Below are 25,548 nucleotides of genomic sequence, written 5' to 3' on the forward strand. Positions count from 1 at the left end.
TTTCCTTTATCCTGGGGAGAGAGAAATGGAGAGAGAGACATAGAGACAGAGAGAGAGAGAGCGAGAGAGAGGATAGGAAGAGAGAGTTATAGCTGGTAGTGTAGCAGAGTGCTGAGTTGAGGAGGACAGAGTGCAGTGATTCTGTAGAGGTCAGTGTAGTCTTTACTATCTGTAGCTGTAGGTAGTCCCCCAGTCCCGAGGCGCTGTCGACCCGCAGCAGAGTAGCGTGTTTCTGCTGTGTGCTGAAGCCCAGCGCCAGCCGGTCAGCCCGTGTGCTGGGTCTCTCGTTAGGAGGCCAGGTGTACACGATCACACCCCCGTCACGACCAAAGATATAAGTGGTTCCCGCTGTGGACAACAAATTGGCTCAAAAAGGAAGTAGTAAACAGGAAATAGGACATAGGAATAGAAAATAAGAAGTGACTCACCGTCATTGCAGAGCGGTCCCCCAAATGATGTCATACTGCAATCACAGCTAAATCCCTCCCACTGCTGTAAACACACGCCCTGACTGGCGCAGGAGTCTTCCTGACAGGTAGTACTGGGACCTGGAGAGCCAAAGAGACAAATCCGTCAGCTTCTTAAGGACGAAAGCTAATGTCAACCAGAGGCTGCTGAAAGTAACAAAATAATCAGAATAAGCCTTTAAAAACTCTGTATAGATCGACAACAGCCAAGGCAAAAACCATATTCATTCACATTTTAAGTGAACCCATTCCTTTAAGAGTTGAGCACTTTTGGATTGTTGAATTGGTATTACAATTGACTTCACATCCAGCAGCTGTCGGTCCATGAGGTTGGCCAGCCGTAGGCTAGATACATGGAGGGAAGGGTTCAACAGAAGAGGGTGGGGTTAGAAGTAGGGGGTGGGATTAGAATCATGCTTCCAAGTGACAGAGGTGACGAGGGTGTGGTCGAACTTAAACAGGAACGATGTCGCTGAGGGGAAGATGTCACTATGGTGGCTTGGACAGGTCATGTCAGAACACACCACACACACACACGTACCTGCAAGTGTAACCGAGGTGGCTCGCGTGATGAGTAATCTTGCCTGAGACCTGAACACATGCATTAGCTCCCTGAGCTACTGCCTAGCCCTAGACTTTAGCTCAGTGGGCTAACACCGTCTTGTGGTGCACAGGAGACTCAGGTTCGAACCCAGTTGATCACATGAATACACACAGACACGTACACACAGAGCGATCTACCTTGCAAGTCAGCTTTCGTCAATGCAACTTTTGTCAGCCAAAAAGAACGACAAGCAAAATATGTTAGATGGTTAGTAAAAACAAAGCATAGAAATGCCTGTGATAAAACAAACAGGGAGAGAGAGAATGGGGAGAGAGAGGAGAGAGAGAGAGAGAATAGAGAGAGAAAGAGAATAGAGAAAGAGAGAGAGAGAGAGGAGAGGATAGAGAGGATAGAGAGAGAGGGGAGAGAGAGGGAGAAAGAGAATAGAGAGAGGAGAGGCGAGAGCGAGAGAGAGAAAGAGAATAGAGAGAGGATAGAGAGAGAGGGGAGAGAGAGGGGAGAAAGAGAATAAAGAGAGAGAGGATAGAGAGAGAGGGGCGAGAGGGGAGAGAGAGGGGAGAAAGAGGAGAGAGAGAGAGGGGAGAGAGAGGGGAGAGAGAGAGAGGATAGAGAGAGAGGGGAGAGAGGGGAGAAAGAGAAGAGAGTGAGAGAGAGAGGGGAGAAAGAGAATAGAGAGAGAGAGAGAGAGAGGGGGGAGAGAGATGAGAGAGAGAGAGAGAGATAATAGAGAGAGAGAGAGAGAGAGAGGGGAGAAAGAGAAGAGAGAGAGGGGAGAAAGAGAAGAGAGAGAGAGGGGAGAAAGAGAAGAGAGAGAGAGGGGAGAAAGAGAAGAGAAAGAGAGGGGAGAAAGAGAAGAGAGAGAGAGGAGAGAGAGAATAGAGAGAGAGAGGAGAAAGAGAAGAGAGAGAGAGAGAGAGGGGAGAAAGAGAAGAGAGAGAGAGAGAGAGAGAGAGGGGAGAAAGAGAAGAGAGAGAGGGGAGAAAGAGGAGAGAGAGAATAGAGAGAGGGGAGAAAGAGAAGAGAGAGAGCGAGAGAGAGAGAGGAGAAAGAGAAGAGAGAGAGAGGGGAGAAAGAGGAGAGAGAATAGAGAGAGGGGAGAAAGAGAAGAGAGAGAGAGAATAGAGAGAGGGGAGAAAGAGGAGAGAGAGAGAGAGAGGGGAGAAAGAGAAGAGAGAGAGAATAGAGAGAGAGGGGGAGAGAGAGAGAGAATAGAGAGAGAGGGGGAGAGAGAGAGAGAATAGAGAGAGAGGGGAGAAAGAGAAGAGAGAGAGAATAGAGTGAGAGGGGGGGAGAGAGAGAGAGAATAGAGAGAGAGGGGAGAAAGAGAAGAGAGAGCCAGATGCCAAAGCAAGGGGGATAATCTCCAACATAATAAAAACAGAAATATAAATAACACAAATAAAAACAGCTGTTCGCTGGAGCAAGAGATAGAATAATAACAACAATTAGCTATGATCTGCAATAGTAAAAGGGGGAGGTCCTGGTATGTGTTTGTCTTCCTAGACTTTTTTGTGTATTTGCTAACGGTGTGCGTGTGTGTGTGTACCTGTGTGTGTGTGTGTACCTTCACAGCCCCTCTCCACCTGTCCGGTCGTAGCAAGGGCGTCGGCCAGCAGGTCGGGCAATCGGCCGTTGAGGTCGACGGTTGCTAGGCAACCCTGGAAGCCTTCGCGGGAGTGGACGAGCTTGGGAAGGTCACGGTACATCTCTTTAGCCACGCCCCCTACGTACAGGTCACCTATAGGAACACAGCACAGCTTGAGTGGCAGCTCCTCGCTCCATACCTGGGACTCTCTTAGCTGACAAAACTTCCCTCTGCTATAAGAGACAAGGGCTGAGAGACCCCATACATAGTACACAGGTATTATGGTACGTACAGTAAGTGTGTCTGTGTCTGTGTGTGTGAGTTTATGCGTGTGTGTGTGTGTTACCTTTGAGATCCAGGTTCTTGGCCCCCATAGTGGTCTGTGTAGTGACCTTGGTGTCTATCTTAACAGTGTGCAGGTTGTTGGTGTCTCTGGATATGAGGACATTGTGCCAGTGGTTGTCATTCAGAGGAGAGTTGGAGTTGCCTTTGATCAGGTGAGCCCCGTTCCCCAGGTCAGACACGTAGTGGAGGTAGCTGGGAGGACGGAGGGAACTTTAATACATGAGTAGATAGATATCTAACTCTGACTAGTCCTTTCATCAAGTGGAATCATCTCCTCTGTTCAGTAACAGTATCGTGCCAATAGGATGTTATTTCAACGTTTCGGTAATTACCCTTTGACCAGCTCCACCACTATGAAGTCGTTTCCGTCTCCTCTGTTGTAGAGTACGAGTCCGTCAGGGGAGGTGGTTTTGAACTGGAGGAACAGGTGCATGGAGTAGTAGGCCTGGAGCGTTGGCAGGGTCACGTAGCTCGACCGTGACCTGAATGTCACCGGGTCTGCCACGATGCTCTTATAACCAATCACAGCGTTCAGCTCGCAATAGTCGATGTCACCGTTCTTACCTAGGATCGAGATGACCAAGGATGAGGTGTGTGTAGTTGTGTATGTGTAAGGTGCTGTGTTTGGGATTAGTTACTTAAAACACTAATGTATTACATATTACTCGTTACATTTAACTAAAGTAACGCGTTATATTACAATATTACATTGTGTGGAAAGTAACTTGTGTGGAAAGTAAGGCGTTATATTATAATATTACATTGTGTGGAAAGTAAGGCGTTATATTATAATATTACAACGAGCAGCGTCAGGTTTGATCAGTAGTTTCTTCATCTGTGGCGCTGCCTTGCTAGTCTACAAGTACGGCTGCTTAAGCAGTCATATCTAGTGTACAGCCTATCTTTTCATTCAAAATCTTTCTCTCGAGCCGCCAGTTCTGGTTATAGTCCGCACTTACAGGGACCCATAGAGACGTATAGAGGGCACTCTATGGGCTTTGCTATCACAGAAGCGTTCAATGGCAAAGATCAGAGACGCGCCTTCTATACATTTCTGTGGACAACAGCTGTCATGACATTTCTCCAGCCTTTCTCCGCTCGCTCGACAACTAAACGCGGAAACAAGTCGAGATCGGCTCATGGAAACACGCCCGTTCAGAGATATGATTGTGAAAGTAAGGCACTCGTTGTTTGACAAAGTAACTGTAGTAATGTTACTCAGAAAAGTAATCTGATTATATAACATGTTACCACCAACACTGGTAAGGTGTGTGTGTGAGAGGTGTGTGTAGGTGTGTGTGTGTAGGTGTGTGTACTCTGTCCTTACAGAGGTCTACATAGGGCATCCCGTTGAGGGTGAGGCCCTGCAGGTGCCCTATGAAGTTGGAAGGCACAGCAGGCATGAAGCGCTTCTCTGTCACAATGCCTGTCTCCACGTTGTGGAACTCCAGCTGGGTGTGGTCGCCTGCCATCTGACCTGGAGGGGTTAGAGGTCAGGGGTCAGGGGAGAGGTTAGCAGACCGGGGTCAAATACATTCAAACACTTGAGGTGCACTTGATTTAGCTTCACCGGAGTGCAGGGTGAGTGGAGTTTGCACTTTTGGGACATTTTCCATTGGCTACATTGGACCAGGTCAGCTAAATACAAGACACTTGGGCTTGAATGTACTTGAGCCATGTCTGCAGGTTATGGGTTTGAGGTCAGGGGTTAAGGTTAGGACTGAAAGGTCAGGGTTGACAGGGTTGGGGGGTAGCTATGGTTACCTTCTACAGATTGCAGGTCGTCGACGGTGAGTTTGAGGCTTTTCCCACGTCGCACCACTCTGACAGTGTGCCACTCATTATCATTCAGCCCCAGCCCTGCAAAGATGGTCTCTGGACCCTTACCTACACACATTCCAGTTAGTTAATATACACACACATACACCTTACACACACCCACACGAAGGGTTAACACATGCACACATACAAACAGACACACACATTCTCCACCATGTCTCCAGCCACAGTGTCCTACCCTATCTGACCACATGGTGGCACTAGATACTCAGCTCTGTAGCAAGAGGGACATAGAGCTGTAATACAGCAGGAGGAACTCTCTCCATCCATCTCTCTCTCTCCTTCCCCCTTTCTCTCTGTCCATTTCTCTCTCATTACCTCTCCATCCATCTCTCTCCTTCCCCTTCTCTCTCTCTCCATTTCCCTCTCCTTTCGCCCCTCTCTCTCTCTCCTCATTTTCTCTCTGTAGTTTCTGTTGAAGGCGATCTCTGGGGAGTGTTGTGAGTCTCTCTCCCTCACCAGGATAGACCAGAGTGTCAGTGTGTGTGTGTGTGTGGGGGGGGGGGGGGGGGGGGGTTTATAAGCTATAGGAGGAATGAGAAGATGAGAGGTAAACAGCCTGACAGATTCAGCTGTGGGAAATGGCAGCACCATGGCACACACACACACACACACACACACATCATATTGCCACGTGTGAGGTCTCTGTGTACATGCATGTGTAGGTGAGGTATGTGTGTGTGTGAGTGTGATTCGTTTTCAGGAGAGGACAGGGCTCCCCTGAGGAGTCTCAGCTGTGCTCTGGGCACAAATATCTCATCCCGTTACCATGGATCACTGCCTGAGATTGGTGGTTTTTTGTGTGTGTGTGTGTGTGTGTGTGTGTGTGTGTGACCGCACACTGTTGGGGTGAATGGGCTGATGTGAGAATGAGGCAGTGATCCATGCCAACCTGAGAACAGCCAGGACACACACACGCACGCACACATGTACACACACACACGTACACACGTACACACACACACACACACGCACACACACACACACGCACACACACACACACACAGGACATGAAATATGGTCATGGAAGAGTGACTAATTTGCGGAACAAATTGTCTATAGATGGAACGTATACAAATTAAATGTATGTAATATTGTCTTTACTGAGTTGTACGAACTCTTGTCATGTTTAATAATCAGCTCTTTCAATAGCAATTTGGTTTTTACTCCAAATGGCTGATAATAACTCAGGATCATTAGAAAATCAGAATAAAACCTTTTAAGGTTTCTATGCTTATGAAAAGCATTATGTTACATACTGCCAATAGACATAGACAAGTTGTCTAGTTATGTTCCCATGGCAACACCTCCCTTTGTCAGTACCAGGATGCCATCATAGAGTCGTCTTGCGTGGTGAAACACACACACAGAGCTCACCTCACCACAGCCTACAGACAAACACACACACAGAGCTCACCTCACCACAGCCTACAGACAAACACACACACAGAGCTCACCTCACCACAGCCTACAGACAAACACACACACAGAGCTCACCTCACCACAGCCTACAAACAAACACACACACAGAGCTCACCTCACCACAGCCTACAGACAAACACACACACAGAGCTCACCTCATCACAGCCTACAGACAAACACACACACAGAGCTCACCTCACCACAGCCTACAGACAAACACACACACAGAGCTCACCTCACCACAGCCTACAGACAAACACACACACAGAGCTCACCTCACCACAGCCTACAAACAAACACACACACAGAGCTCACCTCACCACAGCCTACAGACAAACACACACACAGAGCTCACCTCACCACAGCCTACAGACAAACAAAGCACTCAGAGGGAGGGAGGGGTGGATGGATGGATGGAGGGAGGGAGGGAGGGAGGGAGGGAGGGGTGGATAGATGGATGGAGGGAGGGAGGGGTGGATGGATGGAGGGAGGGAGGGAGGGAGGGAGGGAGGGAGGGAGGGAGGGAGGGAGGGAGGGAGGGAGGAAGGAAGGAAGGAAGGAAGGAAGGGAAGAAAAAGGATGGAGGGATAGAGAATCTTTTACTTTCAGCATGAAGGAGACATAATTATCTAGAAGCCCTGAGAAGCCACACTCCTCTGTACACCTCTCTCTCTCGTTCTCTTTTTCCTTGGTTCTTCTCGCTCTTCCCTGTGTACCTCACCCCTTTTCCTGTTCCCCCTCTCACCTCATTCACTAACACCCCCCCTTTTTCCTGTTCCCCCTCTCACCTCATTCACTAACACCCCCCCCTTTTTCCTGTTCCCCCTCTCACCTCATTCACTAACACCCCCCCTTTTCCTGTTACCCCTCTCACCTCATTCACTAACACCCCCCCTTTTCTTGTTCCCCCTCTCACCTCATTCACTAACACCCCCCCCTTTTTCCTGTTCCCCCTCTCACCTCATTCACTAACACCCCCCCCTTTTCCTGTTCCCCTCTCACCTCATTCACTAACACCCCCCCCTTTTCCTGTTCCCCCTCTCACCTCATTCACTAACACCCCCCCTTTTTCCTGTTCCCCTCTCACCTCATTCACTAACACCCCCCCTTTTTCCTGTTCCCCCTCTCTAACTCATTCACTAACACCCCACACCACCCCCATTTTTCCTGTTCCCCCTTCGCAACCTCATTCACTACCACCCCCTTTCCTTGTTTCCCCCCTCACCTCCTTCACTAACACCCCCCCCTTTTCCTGTCTCCCCCTCTCACCTCCATTCACTAACACCCCCCCTTTTTCCTGTTCTCCCTCTCACCTCATTCACTAACACCCCCCCTTTTTCCTGTTACCCCTCTCACCTCATTCACTAACACCCCCCCTTTTCCTGTTCCCCCTCTCACCTCATTCACTAACACCCCCCCTTTTTTCCTGTTCCCCCTTCTCACCTCATTCACATAACACCCCCTTTTTTTCCTGCTTCCCCCTCTCACCTCATTCACTACCACCCCCCCTTTTTTCTGTTCCCACTCTCACCTACTTACACTAACCACCCACCCTTTTTCACTGTTCCCCCTCTCACCTAATGTCACTAACACCCCCCCTTTTTCCTGTTCCCCCTTTTTCCTGTTCCCCCTCTCACCTCATTCACTAACCACCCCCCCCTTTTTCCTGTTCCCCCTCTCACCTCATTCACTAACACCCCCCCTTTTTTCTTGTTCCCCCTCTCACCTCATTCACTAACCCCCCCTTTTTCCTGTTCCCCCTCTCACCTCATTCACTAACACCCCCCCTTTTCCTGTTCCCCCTCTCACCTCATTCACTAACACCCCCCTTTTTTCCTGTTCCCCCTCTCACCTCATTCACTAACACCCCCCCCTCTTTCTTGTTCCCCCTCTCACCTCATTCACTAACACCCCCCCTTTTTCCTGTTCCCCCTCTCACCTCATTCACTAACACCCCCCCTTTTTCTTGTTCCCCCTCTCACCTCATTCACTAACACCCCCCCTTTTTCCTGTTCCCCCTCTCACCTCATTCACTAACACCCCCCCTTTTTCCTGTTCCCCCTCTCACCTCATTCACTAACACCCCCTTTTTTTCCTGTTCCCCCTCTCACCTAATTCACTAACACCCCCCCCCCTTTTTCCTGTTCCCCCTCTCACCTAATTCACTAACACCCCCCCTTTTTCCTGTTCCTCCTCTCACCTCATTCACTAACACCCCCCCTTTTTCCTGTTCCCCCTCTCACCTAATTCACTAACACCTCCCCACCCCCCCTTTTTCCTGTTCCCTCTGTCACCTCACCCCCGCCCCCCTTTTTCCTCACTCTCTACATTATCTCTAAAATGGCTGCCTTAATAACCCTGGACTCTAGCAGAATCAAACACACAGTCACACACACACAGAGGTAGTGTGAGATGGAGCGTGACTTACTGGCAGTACAGTTAATCCTGATACAGTCTGGAGGGAGAGCAGAGCAGAGGGTTAACACTGCACAAACAAACAACTCCACGCGCTGGGGACAAACACACCAACACACTCCACACACACACCTCGCTGAGAACACACACTCTCCCCGCCTTCTGAGGGCAAGCTGGGAGGGGGTTATTGGCCAATCAAAGCAGAGGATTAGGGCTTTCTGCTATCTGCTCTGAGCGAATGACATGGTAGCACTGAGAATCCAGCAAATAAGATTGATGAATCTCTGAATTGTCTTGCTCTGTAATTGGCTGAGGGAGAGCGAGAGGTCTCAGTGTAACCTGTGTGTCATTGGCTACTCTGGTCAGAGTGACAGCCTCCGTGACCATAACATCCATAACATCAGGACACTGAGGTGGGCGTGGCCCCATATTTCTGTCACCTAGCAACAGAGCACCAAATCCCGCCCCTGGTGGAGCAGAGGAACATGGGAGGTCAGAGGTCATGGTTCCCATAATACCTCAGTGTGTCGGGTGTTGTCAACCACAGCAGAGACGCAGATGCTACAGCCAGAGACCAACACACACCCCTGCATCTATTGCTGAGTGTGTGTGTGTGTATTTGTGTGTGTGTGTGTCTGTGTGTATTTGTGTGTGTGCGTGTGTGTAGGGGTGCAGTGGTCATCTGGGAGTGAGCAGGGAATGCAGCCTCGGACCGGGAGGACCAACCCTCTGTTCAACAATACACACACCAAATATATAATACAATACAACAATGTAAGAGTGTGTGTGTGTGTGTGTGTGTGTGTGTGTAATAGCAGATCTTGATTAAGCTCAATGTACATGTGCTCTGCTCTCAGGTTATGTTTGAGTGTGTTTGGGTGTAGGCCTACTGTGTGCTTAGGTTTACAGTGTGTGGGTATAGGCCTACTGTGTGCTTAGGTTTACAGTGTTTGGTTATAGGCCTACTGTGTGCTTAGGTTTACAGTGTTTGGGTATAGGCCTACTGTGTGCTTAGGTTTACAGTGTTTGGGTATAGGCCTACTGTGTGCTTAGGTTTACAGTGTTTGGGTATAGGCTTACTGTGTACTTAGGTTTACAGTGTTTGGGTATAGCCCTACTGTGTACTTAGGTTTACAGTGTTTGGGTATAGGCCTACTGTGTACTTAGGTTTACAGTGTTTGGGTATAGGCCAACTGTGTACTTAGGTTTACAGTGTTTGGGTATAGGCCAACTGTGTACTTAGGTTTACAGTGTTTGGGTATAGGCCTACTGTGTACTTAGGTTTACAGTGTGTGGGTATAGGCCTACTGTGTGCTTAGGTTTACAGTGTTTGGGTATAGGCCTACTGTGTACTTGGGTTTACAGAGTGTGGGTATAGGCCTACTGTGTGCTTAGGTATACAGTGTTTGGGTATAAGCCTACTGTGTGCTTAGGTTTACAGTGTTTGGGTATAGGCCTACTGTGTACTTAGGTTTACAGAGTGTGGGTAGAGGCCTACTGTGTGCTTAGGTTACAGTGTTTGTGTATAGGTGTACTGTGTGCTTAGGTTTACAGTGTTTTGGTATATGCCTACTGTGTACTCAGGTTTACAGAGTGTGGGTATAGGCCTACTGTGTACTTAGGTTGACAGTAGTGTGTGTGTAACTAGGTTGACAGTGTATGTGTGTGTAACTAGGTTGACAGTGTATGTGTGTGTAACTAGGTTGACAGTGTATGTAACTAGGTTGACAGTGTATGTGTGTGTACCTAGGTTGACAGTGTATGTGTGTGTACAGCAGTAGTTTATGTGCCGGGGGGCTAGGGTCAGTCTGTTTCATCTGGAGTATTCTCTTGTCTTATCCGGTGTCCTGTGTGAATTTAAATATGCTCTCTCTAATTCTCTCTTTCTTTCTCTCTTTCTTTCTTTCTCTCGGAGGACCTGAGCCCTAGGACCATGCCTCGGGACTACCTGGCATGATGACTCCTTGCTGTACCCAGTCCACCTGGCCATGCTGCTGCTCCAGTTTCAACTGTTCTGCCTGCGGCTACGGAACCCTGACCTGTTCACCGGACGTGCTTGTTGCACCCTCGACAACTACAATGATTATTATTATTTGACCATGCTGGTCATTTATGAACATTTTAACATCTTGACCATGTTCTGTTATAATATCCACCCGGCACAGCCAGAAGAGGACTGGCCACCCCTCATAGCCTGGTTCCTCTCTAGGTTTCTTCCTAGGTTTTTGGCCTTTCTAGGGAGTTTTTCCTAGGGAGTTTTTCCTAGCCACCGTGCCTCTTTCACATGCATTGCTTGCTGTTTGGGGTTTTAGGCTGGGTTTCTGTACAGCACTTTGATATTTCAGCTGATATACGAAGGGCTATATAAATACATTTGATTTGATTTTTGATTTGATTTGATTTGTACCTAGGTTGACAGTGTATGTGTGTGTAACTAGGTTGACAGTGTATGTGTGTGTGTACCTAGGTTGACAGTGTATGTGTGTGTGTACCTAGGTTGACAGTGTATGTGTGTGTAACTAGGTTGACAGTGTATGTGTGTGTAACTAGGTTGACAGTGTATGTGTGTGTAACTAGGTTGACAGTGTATGTGTGTGTAACTAGGTTGACAGTGTATGTGTGTGTAACTAGGTTGACAGTGTATGTGTGTGTGTAACTAGGTTGACAGTGTATGTGTGTGTAACTAGGTTGACAGTGTATGTGTGTGTACCTAGGTTGACAGTGTATGTGTGTGTGTAACTAGGTTGACAGTGTATGTGTGTGTAACTAGGTTGACAGTGTATGTGTGTGTGTACCTAGGTTGACAGTGTATGTATGTGTAACTAGGTTGACAGTATATGTGTGTGTGTACCTAGGTTGACAGTGTATGTGTGTGTGTACCTAGGTTGACAGTGTAGGTGTGTGTGTAACTAGGTTGACAGTGTATGTGTGTGTAACTAGGTTGACAGTGTAGGTGTGTGTGTAACTAGGTTGACAGTGTATGCGTGTGTGTACCTAGGTTGACAGTGTATGTGTGTGTAACTAGGTTGACAGTGTATGTGTGTGTTTAACTAGGTTGACAGTGTATGTGTGTGTGTAACTAGGTTGACAGTATATGTGTGTGTGTACCTAGGTTGACAGTGTATGTGTGTGTACCTAGGTTGACAGTGAGTCGGACACGACCACCATCCAGCTCCAGTCGGAGCGTGTCGGCTGAGTTCCGTGATGTTGTTGCCATGAGAACACCGTAGGCCCGCTGGGAGCGAAACCGTAGCGACACATCCTCTGCTTCGGTATGCATCGATACGGGCAACTGGACCTTCATGAACTTACTACCATCATAGGATAGGATGGTCGCATCTAGAGGGGGGAGGAGGGGAAGATGTTAATATCAGGCAGTGACCAGAAAAGACCAGACCAGTCCAGACCAGAGCAGTCCAGACCAGTCCAGACCAGAGCAGTCCAGACCAGTCCAGATGAGACCACATCAAAGCAGATCAAACCAATGTCTCCAGTTTGACTTAAATTCCAGAAAATATTCAATTCAAAGCTGTTTTCCGCTGAGAGAGAGATGGTTCTATATTCTATATTTGTTCCTCTGCCTCTACCTTTCTCTGGTCCTTCAATCCTCTCTCTCTCTCTCTCTCTCTCTCTCTCTCTCTCTCTCTCTCTCTCTCTCTGTGTGTGTGTGTGGGATACCGTTGGAGGCGAAAACAAGAGAACAGGAAGAGAGAGGTCTCATGAATACTGATGAGCTCAGTGTGTGTGTGTGAATAAGTGAGTGCATTTCAGAGGGAACAGAAGAGTGCTCGGTAAAGCGAGCAAGGAGAGAACGAAGGAGATATAGGGAGAAGGAGAGATAGGATAGATGGGGAGAGAGAGGGAGAAGGAGAGATAGGGAGAGATAGGGAGGGAGAAAGAGAGAGGAAGAGCGGGTGAAAAGCTAAAATGCTAATGAATCCTCATTAACTGGGAGGTTGGCCTGTTACATCATGATAACATAACTAACACCCACACAAACGCACACGTTTGAGTAATTTCTTAACAGCTGACTAAATTAAATGAGAAAATGTTGCTTCAGCAGAACACCTGAAAGAAAGAGAGAGCGAGCGAGAGAGAGGGGGGAAAGAGAGAGAAAGAGGGGGGTAGAGAGAGAGATGAGGAGAGAGCGAGAGGGGGAGAGAGAGAAAGAGGGGGTGTAGAGAGAGGGGGGAGGGGGTTCTGTACATTAACACTAGAAGCTTAATACCTAAAATGTATCAATTGAAAGTGTGGGTTCACAGCTCCAATCCAGATGTTGTTGGTCATTACTGAGACGTAGTTATGAAAGAGAGTTTTGAACACTGATGTTAACCTCTACGGGCTAGGGGGCTGCATTGAGAATTTTGGAAAAAATATGTGCCCATTTTTAACTGCCTCCTACACCAACTCAGAAGCTAGAATATGCATATTATTGTTCAGGTTTGGATAGAAAACACCCTAAAGTTTCTAAAACTGTTTGAATGGTGTCTGTGAGTATAACAGAACTCCTATGGCAGGCAAAAACCTGAGAAGGTTTCATGCAGGAAGTACCCTGTCTGACAAGGTGTTGTTGTTCTTGCTTCTGTTTATTGAAGAGTCAGGATCTTAGCTGTAACGTGACAATTCCTAGGGCTCCAATAGGCTCTCAGAACCCGGGAAAAACCTGAACGATGACGAGGCAGCCTCAGGCTGAAACACATTATCTCCTTTTCCAAGTGTCCCATCAGTGGACAATAGAATTAGGCGCGTGCGCGATTCGCCCCCGTGGAGTATTTTCATTCGGCTGTTTAGCTAATTGCAGATTCCCGGTCGGAATATTATCGCTTTTCTACGAGATAAATTGCATAAAAATTGATTTTAAACAGCGGTTGACATGCTTCGAAGTACGGTAATGGAATATTTAGAATTTTTTTGTCACGTTCTGCGCCATGCGCACGACCGTGATTTAGCATTCTGATAGTGTCTAGAATGCACGAACAAAACGCCGCTGTTTGGATATAACGATGGATTATTTGGGACCAAACCTACATTTGTTATTGAAGTAGAAGTCCTGGGAGTGCATTCTGACGAAGAACAGGAAAGGTAAGACCATTTTTCTTATAGGAAATATGATTTTGATGAAGGCTAAACTTGCCGGGTGTCTAAATAGCTAGCCCGTGATGGCTGGGCTATGTACTTAGAATATTGCAAAATGTGCTTCATCCGAAAAGCTATTTTAAAATCGGACATATCGAGTGCATAGAGGAGTAATGTATCTATAATTCTTAAAATAATTGTTATGCTTTTTGTGAACGTTTATCGTGAGTAATTTAGCAAATTGTTAGTAAATTCACCGGAAGTTTGCGGGGGGTATGCTTTTTCTGAACGTCACATGCTAATGTAAAAAGCTGGTTTTTGATATAAATATGAACTTGATTGAACAGACATGCATGTATTGTATAACATAATGTCCTAGGTGTGTCATCTGATGAAGATCATAAAAGGTTAGTGCTGCATTTAGCTGTGGTTTAGGTTTTTGTGACATTATATGCTAGCATGAAAAATGGGTGTCTGATTATTTCTGGCTGGGTACTCTGCTGACATAATCTAATGTTTTGCTTTCGTTGTAAAGCCTTTTTGAAATCGGACAGTGTGGTTAGATTAACGAGAGTCTTGTCTTTAAAATGGTGTAAAATAGTCATATGTTTGAGAAATTGAAGTAATAGCATTTCAAACGTTTTAAAAATCGCGCCACAGGATTACACTAGCTGTTACGTAGGTGGGACGAATTCGTCCCGCCGGTCCCATAAAGGTTAGCCTGTTAGGGATAGGGGGCAGTATTTACACGGCCGGATAAAAAACGTACCCAATTTAATCTGGTTATTACTACTGCCCAGAAACTAGAATATGCATATAATTATTGGCTTTGGATAGAAAACACCCTAAAGTTTCTAAAACGGTTTGAATGGTGTCTGTGAGTATAACAGAACTCATATGGCAGGCAAAAACCTGAGAAGATTCCTTACAGGAAGTGGCCTGTCTGACAATTTCTTGGGCTTCTTCACTCTCTTTATTGAAAACTGAGGATCTCTGCTGTAACGTGACACTTCCTACGGCTCCCATAGGCTCTCAGAAGACGGGAAAAAGCTGAATGATGTCTTTGGAGCCCCTGGCTGAAAAACATTAGCGCCTTTGGTAAGTGGTCTATCAGAGTACAATGAAACTGAGGCGCGTGCACGAGGCGACCCCATGTTTTTATTTTCTCTGTCTTTGAACTAAAACAGGGTTTCCCGGTCGGAATATTATCGCTTTTTTATGAGAAAAATTGCAAAAAATTGATTTTAAACAGCGGTTGACATGCTTCGAAGTACGGTAATGGAATATTTAGACATTTTTTGTCACGAAACGCGTCGGGCGCGTCACCCTTCTTTACCCTTCGGATAGTGTCTTGAACGCACGAACAAAACAGAGGATATTTGAACATAACTATGGATTATTTTGAACCAAACCAACATTTGTTATTGAAGTAGAAGCCCTGGGAGTGCATTCTGACGAACAGCAAAGGTAATCAAACTTTTCTAATAGTAAATCGGACTTTGGTGAGTACCACACTTGGTGGGTGTCAAAATAGCTAGCCTGTGATGGCTGGGCTATCTACTCAGAATATTGCAAAATGTGCTTTCACCGAAAAGCTATTTTAAAATCGGACATAACGAGTGCATAAAGGAGTTTTGTATCTATAATTCTTAAAATAATTGTTATGTTTTTTGTGAACGTTTATCGTGAGTAATTTAGTAAATTCACCGGAAGTGTTCGGTGGGAATGCTAGTCACATGCTAGTCACATGCTAATGTAAAAAGCTGGTTTTTGATATAAATATGAACTTGATTGAACAAAACATGCATGTATTGTATAACATAATGTCCTAGGATTGTCGTCTGATGAAGATCATCAAAGGTTAGTGCTGCATTTAGCTGTGGTTTGGGTTTATGTGACATTATATGCTAGCTTGAAAAATGGGTGTCTGATTATTTCTGGCTGGGTACTCTGCTGACATAATCTAATGTTTTGCTTTCGTTGTAAAGCCTTTTTGAAATCGGACAGTGTGGTTAGATTAACGAGAGTCTTGTCTTTAAAATGGTGTAAAATAGTCATATGTTTGAGAAATTTAAGTAATAGCATTTCTAAGGTATTTGAATATCGCGCCACGGGATTACACTGGCTGTTGAGTAGGTGGGACGCAAGCGTCCAGATAGGTTAATGTTGATGATGTGGTTGTTACTGAAAAGACGCGTATGGCTGAGCTATTTAATCACCACTTCATTAAATCAGGATTCCTATTTGACTCAGCCATGCCTACTTGCCCGTCCAACATTTTCTCACCTCCCAGCCCTTATAGTGCGACTAGCCCCGATCCTGTTTTCTACCTGCCCCGCTACAAAGTTTCTCCCTGCAGACAGTCACTGAGTCTGAGGTGCTAAAGGAGCTCCTTAAACTTGACCCCCAAAAAACTATCTGGGTCAGATGGTTTAGACCCTTTCTTCTTTAAGGTTGCAGCCCCTATCATCACCAAGCCTTTCTCTGACCTTTTTAACCTGTCTCTCCTCTCTGGGGAGGTTCCCATTGCTTGGAAGGCAGCCACGGTTTGTCCTTTATTTAAAGGGGGAGATCAAGCTGATCATAACTGTTATAGGCCTATTTCTATTTTGCTCTATTTATCAAAAGTGTTGGAAAAACTTGTCAATAATCAACTGACTGGCTTTCTTGATGTCTATAGTATTCTCTCGGATATGCAATCTGATTTCCGCTCAGGTTATATATGTGTCACTACAACATTAAAGGTCCTCAATGATGTCACCATTGCCCTTGATTCTAAGCAATGTTGTGCTGCTATTTATATTTACTCGGGCCAAAGCTTTTGATATGGTAGGCCATTCCATTCTAGTGGGTTGGTATTAGTGTATTGGTGTCTCTGAGGGGTCTTTGGCCTGGTTTGCTAACTACTGCTCTCAAAAAGTGCAGTGTATAAAGTCAGAACATCTGCTGTCTCAGCCACTGCCTGTCATCAAGGGAGTACCCCAAGGCTCGATCCTAGGCCCCACGTTCTCCTCAATTTACATCAACAACATAGCTCAGGCAGTAGGAAGCTCTCTAATCCATTTATTTATATATATTTATATGCAGATGATAGTCTTATACTCAGCTGGCCCCCTCCCTTTTGTGCTAAATGCTCTACAACAAAACTTTCTTAGTGTCCAACAACCTTTCTCTGCCCTTAACCTTGTTCTGAACACCTACCAAACAAAGGTCATGTGGTTTGGTAAGAAGAATTCCCCTCTCCCCACAGGTGTGATTACTACCTCTGAGGGTTTAGAGCTTGAGGTAGTCACCTCATACAAGTACCTGGGAGTATGGCGGGACGGTACACAGTCCTTCTCTCAGCACATATCCAAGCTGTAGTCTAAGGTTAAATCTAGACTTGGTTTCCTCTATCGCAATCGCTCCTCTTTCACCCCAGCTGCCAAACGAACCCTGATTCAGATGACCTTCCTACCCATGCTAGAGTACATAGACATAATTTATAGATCGGCAGGTAAGAGTGCTCTCGAGAGACTAGATGTTCTTTACCATTCGGCCATCAGATTTGCCACCAATTCTCCTTATAGGACACATCACTGCACTCTATACTCCTCTGTAAACTGGTAATCTCTGTATACCTGTCGCAAGACCCACTGGTTGATGCTTATTTATAAAACCCTCTTAGGCCTCACTCCCTCCTATCTGAGATATCTACTGCAGCCCTCATTCTCCACATACAACACCCGTTCTGCCTGTCACATTCTGTTAAAGGTCCCCAAAGCACACACATCACTGGGTCGCTCCTCTTTTCAGTTCGCTGCAGCTAGCGACTGGAACTCAAATTGGACAGTTTTATCTCCATCTCTTCATTCAAAGACTCAATCATGGACACTCTTACTGACAGTTGTGGCTGCTTCACGTGATGTATTGTTGTTTCTACCTAATTTCCCTTTGTGCTGTTGTCTGTGCCCAATAATGTTTGTACCATGTTTGTGCTGCCACCATGTTGTGTTGCTACCATGTTGTTTTTATGTTGTGTTGCTACCATGCTATGTTGTCATGTGTTGCTGCCTTGCTATGTTGTTGTCTTAGGTCTCTCTTTATGTAGTGTTGTGGTGTCTCTCGTCGTGATGTGTGTTTTGTCCTATATTTATTTTTTATTTTTAATCCCAGCCCCCGTCCCCGCAGGAGGCCTTTTGCCTTTTGGTATGTCGTCATTGTAAATAAGAATTTGTTCTTAGCTGACTTGCCTAGTTAAATGAAGGTTAAATAAAGAGAGATAGATAGAGAGAGGGGGGGTAGAGAGAGTTAATTTTATTGTTTATTTCACTTTTGTTAATTATCTATTTCACTTGCTTTGGCAATGATAACATGTTTCCTATGCCAATAAAGCCCTTGAATTGAATTGAGAGAGAGAAAAATAGAGAAAGAGGGGGGTAGAGAGAGAGAGAGAGTGAAAGAGGGGGGTAGAGAGGGAGGGAGAGAGAGAGAAAGAGTGGGGTAGAGAGGGAGGGAGAGAGAGAGAGAAAGAGGGGGGTAGAGAGGGAGGGAGAGAGAGCGAAAGAGGGGGGTAGAGAGGGAGGGAGAGAGAGCGAAAGAGGGGGGTAGAGAGAGAGAGAGTGAAAGAGGGGGGTAGAGAGGGAGAGAGAGAGAGAGAGAGAGTGAAAGAGGGGGGTAGAGAGAGAGAGAGAGTGAAAGACTGGGGTAGAGAGGGAGAGAGAGAGTGAAAGAGGGGGGTAGAGAGAGAGAGAGTGAAAGAGGGGGTAGAGAGGGAGAGAGAGAGAGTGAAAGAGGGGGGTAGAGAGGGAGAGAGAGAGAGTGAAAGAGGGGGGTAGAGAGAGAGAGAGAGTGAAAGAGGGGGGTAGGGAGGGAGAGAGAGAGAGAGTGAAAAAGGGGGGTAGAGAGGGAGAGAGAGAAAAGAGGGGGGTAGAGGGAGGGAGAGAGAGATGGGAGATGAAGAAGGAGGGATGCTGATGAAGACAGTAAGTGTGAACGTGTCCTTGTGACGACTGCTCTGGAATAAAACTGAAGAAACAAACAGATCTGAGAGAATATTTGGAACAAAAAGAGAGAGGGATGGATGGATGGAGAGAGATGAGAGAGGTAAAACCACAGGTAGAAGGTGGGAGCAATCACTCTCTCCAACTGTTTCTCCATCTGTCCATCCTTCTACTGAACCACCAGTTACTGAGGCTGATTCTCTCTCTCTCTCTCTCTCTCTCTCTCTCTCTCTTTCACACAAATTGTTCAATTTTCATCTCCCTATGGAGGACAGATCTGAGGTGTGTGTGTTTGAAGACTAATAATTATTGTGGTAACAGAATCCGCTGCTTCACACTGACGCAATGATCTCTCTCCTCCCTCTCTTTGACTCATCTCTCTTTTCTTTTCTCCAAACTGTCTCTCACTTCATCTTTCTCTCAGTCTCTTAGGGATTCTATTCATCCATCCATCCATCCCTCACTCAATCTTCTTTCATCCCTCTTGGCCTGTCTCTTTTTCTGTTTTACTGGTTCAGTATGACTGTTTAATACCTATACATACAATGCTTTAAATAAACCAGATATTAAATAACACCCCTCCTCCCCCTCTCTCCATCTCTCTCATCCCTCCCCCTCTCTCCATCCCCACCCCCCTCTCTCCACCACTCCCTCTGCCACCACCCCCCTCTCTCCATCCCTCCTCCCTCTGCCCCTCTCTCCATCCCACCCCCCTCTCTCCATCCCTCCCTCTGCCCCCTCCCCCCTCTCTCCATCCCTCTCTCCTCGCCTCTCTCTCATCCCTCCTCCCTCCCCCTCTCTCCATCCCTCCCTCCATCTCTACCTCCTACCCCCTCTCTCCATCCCTCCCTCTGCCCCCTCTCTCCATCCCTCCATCTCCATCCCTCCCTCCTACCCTCTTCTCTCCATCCCTCCCTCCTTCCCCCTCTCCATCCTTCCCTTCGCCCCTCTCTCTCATCCCTCCCCCTCTCCCTCCTCCACTCTCTCTCCATCCCTCCCTCCTCCCCTCTCTTTCATCCCATAGTGCCCCTCTATCTCCATCCCTCCCTCCTCCCCCTCTCTCCAACCCTCTCACCTCCTCTCTCTCCATCCCTCCCTCTGCCCCCTCTCTCTATCCCTCCCTCCTACCCTCCTCTCTCCATCCCTCCCTCCTTCCCCCTCTCTCCATCCTTCCCTTCGCCCCTCTCTCTCATGCCTCCCCCCTCTCCATCTTTCCCTTCTCCCCCTCTCTCCATCCTCCCCTTCGCCCCTCTCTCTCATCCCTCCCCCCTCTCCATCTTTCTCTCATCCCTCCCCCTCTCTCCATCCCTCCCTCCTCCCCCTCTCTCCATCCTTCCCTCCTCCCCTCACTCTCCACCCCTCCCTCCATCCATCCATCCCTCCTCCCCCCTCTCTCCATCCCTCCCTCCGCCCCCTCTCTCCATCCCTCCCTCCGCCCCCTCTCTCCATCCGTCCCTCTTTCCCCGTCTCCTCACCTCTCTCACAGGCCCGTCCCAGGTATCCGGTCCCAGAGCAGTCACACACATATCTGTTCCAGCCCTCCCTGCAGAGGTCAGAAGTTGGGGTTAAAGGTCAATGGTCAAGTCAAGGGTCATGCCAGAGTAGATCAAACTACAGATACACTGTAATTCCTCAATTCACCATTCGCTAAGCCCCGCCTCCTTGGTTACTGTTGCTACTTCGGTAAAAAATAATTCCAATTCCCCATTCAACCACTGGGAAAAAAAACTCACAATGATCTCAAACTGTGGTTTTAACACACAATAAAATTAAACACACACTACCCATCGCTAATCAGGAGACTCTCTGGGAAGTTGTGGTGGACTGCCATTACACTTGCTTTACGGGAACCTGGTCAAATGAAGTTTGTAGTGTGGCTAGCCACTGGATAGCTCTGAATTCACTGTCAGCATGCAGTCACAAAGCAACTAACCATTTCTGGAGCTAACTAGTGCTCTCAAATTGTATCCTGATGTCAACAGCAGATGAGAATTATATTCATAATATAGCTAACTAACCTAGCTAACATACATTTGGAGAAAACAAGTTATAATAACTGGCTAGCTAGCTAGTGTTAGCAACGTTTTCAATGCTGGTCATGCAATGACAGCTAACTAACCAGATAGCAAACAATGCAACAAAAGTATAATTTTAGATTTGAAAAATACTCAATCTACAGCCTCTGCATTTCAGGAATCAATTATTGTTAAATTATTTAGCAATTTTAAATGTATGATAAAAAAAATTAAAACATCCCAGTTTTTGCCATTGCCCTCATTGGCTTTCATGCATTTGAAACATACGGTCTATGTATGGTTTAAAATGAGAGCTCGTTCTAGGCGTTGGACTCGAGCTTGGTTAGCGACAGTTGTCCACCGAAGCACTGAGATTGGTTGTCCAAAATTCTGGGGCGGGCTTAGCGAAGGGTCAATTCAAGGTACTTTATTGACATGAAATACATTCTTTAAATATGCCTACAAGTCTTCTCTCTGTCTAGAACCTAGTTAAAAGTACAGGAAGTCCTTTAGAAACAGTCAAGCACACATCAACATAGTCCCGTACTGTACAGTAGACTTGACTTGAGTAAGTAGCTGTGTTACCTGCAGGTGGCGCTGTGTTGGCAGGGGTTGGACAGACACTGTTTCGGGGGCTCTCTGGAGCAGGAAGGTTTCACCCCTACAGCCCTCTGAGCCTCAGCCAGACGACGGATGTCTTTACTCTGACCGTCCACAAACAGGTCTCTCACACAGCCCACATATCCATAGTTCAACAACGCTGTCCACACCTACTGGGAGGAGAGACAGGTTACACACACACACACACACACACACAAACACACACACACACACACACACACACACACACACACACACACACACACAGCTAACCTTGTGGGGACACACAATTCAATCCCATTCAAAATCTTTGACCCTAATCTTAACCCTAACCTTAACCCAAAAAACTAACCTTAACCCTAATCCTAAACCTAGCTCCTAACCCTAAAACTAACCCTAGCTCCTAATCCTAACCCTTAACCTAATTCTAACCTTAACCTTAACCCTAAACCCTGTAGAAATAGCATTTGACCTTGTGGGGACTAACACAATGCCCCCAGTTGGTCACATTTTTGTTTGTTTACTATTCTCGTAGGGACTTCGGGTCCCCACAAGAATAGTCAAACACGTCCACACACACTCACACACACACAGACCTCAGTAGGGAAGATGAGTCCTTGGCGGTCCTCCGGTAATCCTCCCAGGTACAGGATATCATCCAGGTCTAGAATCTCACTGTCCCCTGGAGCGGTGTATGCTGTACGCTGTGAGTTCACTGAGATAGTACCTATACGCACACACACACACAAGGTTAGGGTTAAGAGGGATCAGTGACTAGGGTGCTCTGACACTGACCGTAAGTCGCTCGGAATGAGTCTGCTACATGGCTCAGATGTTAAAGGTTAAGTTACCTTTCCACTGACCACTTGCCAGGCCCTCATTGGAAATAAGAAAGAAAAAAAGGTTAAATAAAATCAGATACCTGAGCGTCCGTCCCTCTGGAAGTCGACGTGGTACCATTCGCCATCGTTGACCTTCCTGTCGATGGCCTTGGTCTTGGTGGTTCCTGAGCCCATGTCCAATAGAAGGTACAGGTGACCATCCAGCATCTCTATGGCAAAGAAATCCACCTGCAACAGTAACGGCAACAATAGAAAAACAGCACAATATGAACATCAACACCGACACCAGTATAAACATCAACACCAACACCAGTATAAACATCAACACCAGTATAAACATCAACACCAGTATAAACATCAACACCAACACCAGTATAAACATCAACACCAGTATAAACATCAACATCGACACCAGTATAAACATCAACACCAGTATAAACATCAACACCAGTATAAACATCAACACCAGTATAAACATCAACACCGACACCAGTATAAACATCAACACCAGTAAAAACATCAACACCAGTATAAACATCAACACCAACACCAGTATAAACAACACCAGTATAAACATCAACACCGACACCAGTATAAACATCAACACCAGGATAAACATCAACACCGACACCAGTATAAACATCAACACCAGTATAAACATCAACACCAACACCAGTATAAACATCAACACCGACACCAGTATAAACATCAACACCAACACCAGTATAAACATCAGCATCAACACCAGTATAAACATCAACACCGACACCAGTATAAACATCAACACCGACACCAGTATAAACACCGACACCAGTATAAACATCAACACCGACACCAGTATAAACATCAACACCAGTATAAACATCAACATCAACACCAGTATAAACATCAACACCAGTATAAACATCAACACCAACACCAGTATAAACATCAGCATCAACACCAGTATAAACATCAACACCGACACCAGTATAAACATCAACATCGACACCAGTATAAACATCAACACCGACACCAGTATAAACATCAACACCAGTATAAACATCAACACCAGTATAAACATCAACACCAACACCAGTATAAACATCAACACCAGTATAAACATCAACACCGACACCAGTATAAACATCAACACCAGTATAAACATCAACACCAGTATATACATCGACACCAGTATAAACATCAACACCAGTATAAACATCAGCATCAACACCAGTATAAACATCAACACCGACACCAGTATAAACATCAACACCAGTATAAACATCAACACCGACACCAGTATAAACATCAACACCAGTATAAACATCAACACCAACACCAGTATAAACATCAACACTAACACCAGTATAAACATCAACACCAGTATAAACATCAACACCAGTATAAACATCAACACCGACACCAGTATAAACATCAACACCAGTATAAACATCAACACCAACACCAGTATAAACATCAGCATCAACACCAGTATAAACATCAACACCGACACCAGTATAAACATCAACACCAGTATATACATCAACACCAGTATAAACATCAACACCAACACCAGTATAAACATCAGCATCAACACCAGTATAAACATCAACACCGACACCAGTATAAACATCAACACCAGTATAAACATCAACACCGACACCAGTATAAACATCAACACCAGTATAAACATCAACACCAACACCAGTATAAACATCAACACTAACACCAGTATAAACATCAACACCAGTATAAACATCAACACCAGTATAAACATCAGCATCAACACCAGTATAAACATCAACACTGACACCAGTATAAACATCAAAATCAACACCAGTATAAACATCAACACCAGTATAAATATCAACACCAACACCAGTATAAACATCAACACCAGTATAAACATCAACACCGACACCAGTATAAACATCAACACCAGTATAAACATCAGCATCAACACCAGTATAAACATCAACACCGACACCAGTATAAACATCAACATCAACACCAGTATAAACATCAACATCAACACCAGTATAAACATCAACACCAGTACAAACATCAACACAGACACCAGTATAAATATCAACACCAGTATAAACATCAACACCAACACCAGTATAAACATCAGCATCAACACCAGTATAAACATCAACACCGACACCAGTATAAACATCAACACCAAAACCAGTATAAACATCAACACCAGTATAAACATCAACACCGACACCAGTATAAACATCAACACCAGTATAAACATCAACACCAACACCAGTATAAACATCAACACCAGTATAAACATCAACACCAACACCAGTATAAACATCAACACCAGTATAAACACCAACACCAGTATAAACACCAACACCAGTATAAACATCAACACCAGTATAAACATCAACACCAGTATAAACATCAACACCGACACCAGTATAAACATCAACACCAACACCAGTATAAACATCAACACCAGTATAAACATCAACACCAACACCAGTATAAACATCAACACCAGTATAAACATCAACATCGACACCAGTATAAACATCAACACCAGTATAAACATCAACACCAGTATAAACATCAACACCGACACCAGTATAAACATCAACACCAGTATAAACATCAACACCAGTATAAACATCAACACCAACACCAGTATAAACATCAACACCAGTATAAACATCAACACCAACACCAGTATAAACATCAACACCGACACCAGTATAAACATCAACACCGACACCAGTATAAACATCAACACCAGGATAAACATCAACACCGACACCAGTATAAACATCAACACCAGTATAAACATCAACACCAACACCAGTATAAACATCAACACCGACACCAGTATAAACATCAACACCGACACCAGTATAAACATCAGCATCAACACCAGTATAAACATCAACACCGACACCAGTATAAACATCAACACCAGTATAAACATCAACACCAACACCAGTATAAACATCAACACCAGTATAAACATCAACACCGACACCAGTATAAACATCAACACCAGTATAAACATCAACACCAGTATAAACATCAACACCAGTATAAACATCAACACCAACACCAGTATAAACATCAGCATCAACACCAGTATAAACATCAACACCGACACCAGTATAAACATCAACACCGACACCAGTATAAACATCAACACCAGTATAAACATCAACACCAGTATAAACATCAACACCAACACCAGTAGAAACATCAACATCAGTATAAACATCAACACCAGTATAAACATCAACACCAGTATATACATCAACACCAGTATAAACATCAACACCAGTATAAACATCAGCATCAACACCAGTATAAACATCAACACCGACACCAGGATAAACATCAACACCGACACCAGTATAAACATCAACACCGACACCAGT

General features: G+C 45.6%; 1 protein-coding gene across 1 annotated transcript in view; it reads right to left on the bottom strand.

Annotated features, from left to right (window-relative positions):
- Window positions 1-689: 689 nt before the first annotated feature.
- LOC115156984 (neurexin-1a-like) overlaps window positions 690-25,548 on the bottom strand; it is a 62,037-nt gene continuing 37,178 nt past the window's right edge. The window contains exons 11-22 of the mRNA XM_029704801.1: window positions 22,234-22,384; window positions 21,908-22,038; window positions 21,297-21,481; window positions 20,172-20,239; window positions 11,774-11,977; window positions 8,652-8,678; window positions 4,727-4,849; window positions 4,290-4,439; window positions 3,295-3,526; window positions 2,964-3,154; window positions 2,597-2,770; window positions 690-812 (exon numbers count right to left, since the gene is read on the bottom strand). Of these exons, the coding sequence (XP_029560661.1) occupies window positions 769-812; window positions 2,597-2,770; window positions 2,964-3,154; window positions 3,295-3,526; window positions 4,290-4,439; window positions 4,727-4,849; window positions 8,652-8,678; window positions 11,774-11,977; window positions 20,172-20,239; window positions 21,297-21,481; window positions 21,908-22,038; window positions 22,234-22,384 (1,680 nt within the window). The 3' untranslated portion in view covers window positions 690-768. The remainder of the gene's footprint in view (window positions 813-2,596; window positions 2,771-2,963; window positions 3,155-3,294; window positions 3,527-4,289; window positions 4,440-4,726; window positions 4,850-8,651; window positions 8,679-11,773; window positions 11,978-20,171; window positions 20,240-21,296; window positions 21,482-21,907; window positions 22,039-22,233; window positions 22,385-25,548) is intronic.

This window comes from Salmo trutta, chromosome 2 (assembly GCF_901001165.1).
Source record: "Salmo trutta chromosome 2, fSalTru1.1, whole genome shotgun sequence".
Taxonomy (NCBI): Eukaryota; Metazoa; Chordata; class Actinopteri; order Salmoniformes; family Salmonidae; genus Salmo; species Salmo trutta.